Source organism: Eurypyga helias, unplaced genomic scaffold (assembly GCF_000690775.1).
Source record: "Eurypyga helias isolate BGI_N326 unplaced genomic scaffold, ASM69077v1 scaffold48363, whole genome shotgun sequence".
NCBI lineage: Eukaryota > Metazoa > Chordata > Aves > Eurypygiformes > Eurypygidae > Eurypyga > Eurypyga helias.
Genome location: NW_010241482.1, coordinates 1 through 5,241, shown reverse-complemented (window position 1 = coordinate 5,241; position 5,241 = coordinate 1). Strand labels below are relative to the sequence as shown.

The 5,241-nt window shown below is 35.0% G+C and overlaps 1 protein-coding gene across 1 annotated transcript in view; it reads left to right on the top strand.

The window, feature by feature from the left end:
* The window catches only part of LOC104507465 (cadherin-19-like), a gene marked incomplete at its 5' end in the record, with an annotated part of 6,864 nt that extends 6,339 nt beyond the window's left edge, over positions 1–525 (top strand). The window contains one exon of the mRNA XM_010148760.1: positions 35–525. Coding sequence (XP_010147062.1) covers positions 35–525 — 491 coding nt within the window. The remainder of the gene's footprint in view (positions 1–34) is intronic.
* Positions 526–5,241: the final 4,716 nt, after the last annotated feature.

The window sequence follows — 5,241 nt, the reverse complement described above, 5'->3', positions numbered from 1 at the left end:
CTTCCCTTCCCTTCCCTTCCCTTCCCTTCCTCAGTATTCCTTTTGGCAGTTGTAGCCATAAGGCAGCAGAGAAAGAAGCCTCCCTTTTCAGAGAAAATTGAGGACTTCAGAGAGAACATTGTGAGGTACGATGACGAAGGAGGTGGTGAAGAGGACACAGAGGCCTTTGATATTTCGGCACTGAGGACCCGCACTGTCATGCGAACGCACAAACCTCGGAAGAAGGTCACCACAGAAATCCACAGCCTCTACAGACAGTCTCTGCAGGTTGGCCCTGACAGCGCAGTCTTCAGGCAATTCATTTCAGAGAAGCTCCAAGAAGCGAATACAGATCCCAGCGCTCCTCCATACGACTCCCTTCAGACCTATGCGTTTGAGGGGACTGGCTCTGTGGCGGGATCCCTCAGCTCTCTAGGTTCAAACGTATCGGATGCGGATCAGAGTTATGACTACCTTACAGAATGGGGACCTCACTTTAAACATCTTGCAGGCATGTACATTTCCCAAAGAAGTGTGGGGGATTAGGTATTGTCTGTGGTGTTTTATTTTCCTAAATCTCAGCAACCAAAACCAGCTGGGTTTTTTTTAAAAATGAGGTCATCCCACATTTAAGCAGGAAAAATAAATGTTATTTTCCTGTAGAGTCTTGAATGTGGAGATCTTCTGAAAAATCATCCCAGGCATGTCTTGAGGTGAGGGGATGGAGAATCCCCTCTGAAAATGTGGTGGCTGTTTAGGTGTCTGAATGCAAACTGTGCTGCTTTGGACATTTAGGCCCCTTTCTGGATACTGAAAACCTGGGTCCTGCAAGTACAAAAGGAGGAGTAGAAGCCATAAATGGATATTATAAATATTCTGTCAACCATAAGCTTTAAACTTTATCCAAAGTTAAGACAGACTTACGCTGTTGCAGTTGAATATAGTCATTAACCAAAGCTGAACGTGCATATTTGTATAATGATTCATTATATAAATATACTTCTGTGAAAAAGTAGACCCTAGGTATTCTAATACAATTCTCAGAAGCACTCTCAAAATCATCTATTTATTGTTCTCAGGATGATAATACTAAAACAAATGTCTTTTCTTATGAGCGTAAAAATAAAGACCTGTTACGACATCAGCAAGTGTTTGCTGTCATTTTAGTTTTTAATGCAACTACTTGAAAACGTATAAACCAAGACTTAATTTAGCAAATAAGATAGAAAAAAAGAAATCAGTTCAGGTAAGAACCAATATTCAATGTAAATACTGCAATTGACCACACTGTATATTACTGTACTTAGAACAAAACACTCTCCAAATCCAGACATTGTGTCTTTTATTAAGAGTTTAAAGGATGACTGATTTACAAGCACAGATTTATTTTTTATTATGGAATATAAAATTATCTGCAGTAGTCAGTTTTATTATATCAATATTAAGAATCTTTGAAATGCTAAGTTGATGGTTATAAAACTTTATGTATAACATTAGATAGTAAGATAATAAAATGTTTTAATGCTAATCCACTTCTGAAAATGATCCTGGATCATTCTGCGAGACTCAAGTCAAGCTTCAAAATTAATTTCTAGCTGTATTTTTTTTCAAATATTCCATAACAAACATAAAGCTGTCTCAGCATATTTATTTATACCACTTTTACTTATACCACTACCCAGCAGCAATTTTGGATCTGAGGGTCTTCAAATATGTTCAGAATGGTTTGTCTAAAAAAGCAACCTGCGTATTTTTTTATTCACCTCTCTTCCATCAGGTACTTATTTTACATAAATTAGATAAAATAATCAGCTTGCATGTTTCCACAACTAAAAGCTGTCATGAGGACAAAGAAAATTATGCAACATGCTTCCTCCCTCCAGCCTTTTATTTTTTAATAAGAATTTAGGGTAGTGCTACTGAATTACAGAGAGCCAGGCAAAACTTATGCAAGGAAAACAAACAAACATAATTAAAAACAAACAAACAAACACAAGAAAAGGCATGTAACATTCCAGCTCTGCAGTGATTGCTACAAATAATGTTCACTGAAGAAAACCAAGGCATATAGGCTTACTGGAAAGGTTCCAATGCAGAGTTTAAATTCCTGTCAGCTAAAAATAAAACATATGGAGGAGTTTGAAAATCATGAGAGATTTCCAGTGTGAGGTCTTGTAAGGGCAGAAGTATTATTCATGATATTCATAGCTAGAAAAATACAAGGGGGTCATCCAACCAGGTGCAGATGAAGCAGCATCTGCTTCATAAGAAAAAAGCTAGTCCTCATCCATCTCATGCTAGGACACCAGCATGAATGTGCAGCTACAAAACAGCTGTAAAAGATGATACAATTAAAAACATTGTATTAATGACTAAAATCTGTGCTCAATGCCTCTTAAACAGATGTGAGAAAATAACTTTTATTTGAGATAAGATTGTACATATTAGTAATTTGCTCCATTGAGAGGAGTAGAGAAAGAGACAACAACAATATGTGCACTGGTTGTTAGAAATGGTTAAGAGTACATTTTTAAGCTTAGGTCTACAGAGTTATGCAGGTTATAACCTAAACAAATCCTTATTCCACAGATTTTTCCAGTAGCATTAATAGAATTCCTCATGCTTTCAGGTTGTGTTTAGCATAAAAAGCATAACAATGTCCGATCCTTTCTCAGTCCAGAGATGTTATCCATTTATGTGGGGAAATAACTTTGAATGCCCAACCATATTTGCACTTATATTGTAATGTCTTCTTTTTACTGTGAGGAACTTTAACAATAATTTTTTTTTTTTTTTAACCAGCGCATACCACCATCATTCAGTTTTTGTATCCCATATATACCTTTGTCAGTAACTTCTTTATGAAAAAGAATAATGGCCTACAGTGGATCTTAAATGATCTTCATCTGAAGAGCCATGAGACAGTGTTTGCACAGAGAGAAAGGGGGTGTTTTGCTCCAAAGTAAGAAGTTATTCCCAGCTGTTACTGGGACACATCTTATTAGTTTGCTGGTATTCAATCTAAGTCAAACCTGCCAATTTATTTCCATGTGAGAAATGAATCACTGAACTTCCGACTTGTTTTAATACACTGTACTTAATTTAGCTGAACAATGTCTGCAAAAAGGTTTTGTAGGAGTGTCCGTTTATTTGAAGGAAGTAAATTTTCGGAGGAAGGCAAAATTAAACACATAAGAGATATCAGAATAATTAATAGTGTGAAACTAATAAAGTGTAAGTTAGAAGCCAGAGTTTCTGATGATATCACTAAAGTGTGGGATGGTTTTCCCAAGAGAATCCTGTCACATTTATCTTTTAAAATTCATTAGTAACTGGAATGAGCTATGCTATTGGCTTAGGTGAAGAGTGCAAGTATGGTACCAGATGAAAAATATGTATTCAGCTGTTCATAACCTGCCTGGGGGAATATAAAGAAGACTTATTTACTGGTCAAAGAAGTATGATCATACACACTGCTTTTCTGTATGAATGCTTTGAAGACATGTACCTAAATATTCTTTTTCTGTAACATGGTAATGAGACAGGTTAAGAACTGGTGAAATACCTGACAGAAGATTGACTTCCTGTTTAAGTCCCTGCTCACAGGGGCTTACGAGTGTTATGTTATTTATTACTTAAAAGGCACGGAAATAAAGACTATGCATATATTAATAAATGCTTAACATTTAGATGTTTAAAGTTAAAAAACAGAATAACAAAATCACTTGATAGAACACTGCAGCTTCAGACTCATCGCTGTGACTCGAAAAAAAAAGTTTTCATTTTATTTTTATGTTGTATATCACAATGTAGTGGGTCTTTTAATTATTATAACACAGAGAAGCAATTCTGCTTGCCACTGAGGATAATCTTAGTCTTTAATTCACATAATTTTCCTACTGCATTTTCTTACAGATACTGTCATTACACTCCTAGTTTGCTTTCAAAATTTGCATTGGAAATGTGGTTCTTTTAACACTCATTCTTAACTGTATGGGGTAACCTTGTCAGATGAGAGTAAAATATTTTTGAAAAGACAGTGCGCATTTTATGCTTCAAAGTCAGGTCTAATATATGCTCTCTGAGGAGTAGAAGTTGAAGAAGATATTGTGATTTTGCATTCTGGCAAAGAATACATTTTACTCTCGATACAGACTATGAACAAATAGAATAGAAATCATATGAAAAAAGATCAGTAATTATTAGTAAAGTTTGTACCAGAAAATTGCTAAACCTATATTTTATAAAGAAAAACAGACCAGATTAATGTTTATAAAAAATAGTTGACACATTTTACAAAAGTAATTTGGATGATCTCCTATTTATTCAGAAAAAAAAAAATTACATAGTGGGCAGATGTATAATACATACATACAGAAAGCCTGCTTAGATCAGTATGAAACACTTTATGCACAGCAAATAGATAATAGCAATATCCACAAACACACATGACTCGAGGATATCTGCCAGCAAAAGCAGTTAGATATATAGAACTAAGAGCAAATATCAGTAAATACAATTAGAAACCATCACTACTTCACAAAACACTCCGATGACAAAAAGAACAGGATATCAATGGCTCTTAAATCCCCAAACTTTTTAATTGTGATTTAGGTAATGCTTAATTAAAGTTTATAATTTAAACAATCCTCCACATAGGGAGATTCAAATACGATTGATTTGTAGAGAAGTAATAACATCTGTATATATATACCTGACCAGAAGGATACAAAAAAAAGTTATTTGATTAAGGCTTAAAAGGATGCAAACCTACCCACAGATACATGCTGCATCCCTTCTGGCATTGCCATGAGTAAATTAATCTTTCATCACAAATTCCTCTGAAAAGAGGCCTTACAAAGCACATCTTGGACAAGTGTTTTAGTAGCTTAGGAGCTATGACAAGAATGTTGTATACACTGATTCTCTATGCTGGATGTCAAAAACATCCCCCAATATTTATATAGGATACCTGAGGTATAAGCAAGAACTGGTTGACCTTAAAGACTGGAGAATAGAAAAAGGATGAAATATAACGGCAAAATAAAGATTATCCACTCAGGAAAGAGTTTTTAAAAACAATCTGCAATTATAGTGGGCACTTGTCAAATAGACTAATTAGAAAGGGCAAGGATATTTTAGCTGATAAAATAACTATGAACTGCCAACAAGACTCAGCCCAGAAAAGCCAGAAAAAAATCAGGTGTGAATCAAAGCTATACTACAAAATACAACAGACAAAAGAATCATAGAATCATAGAA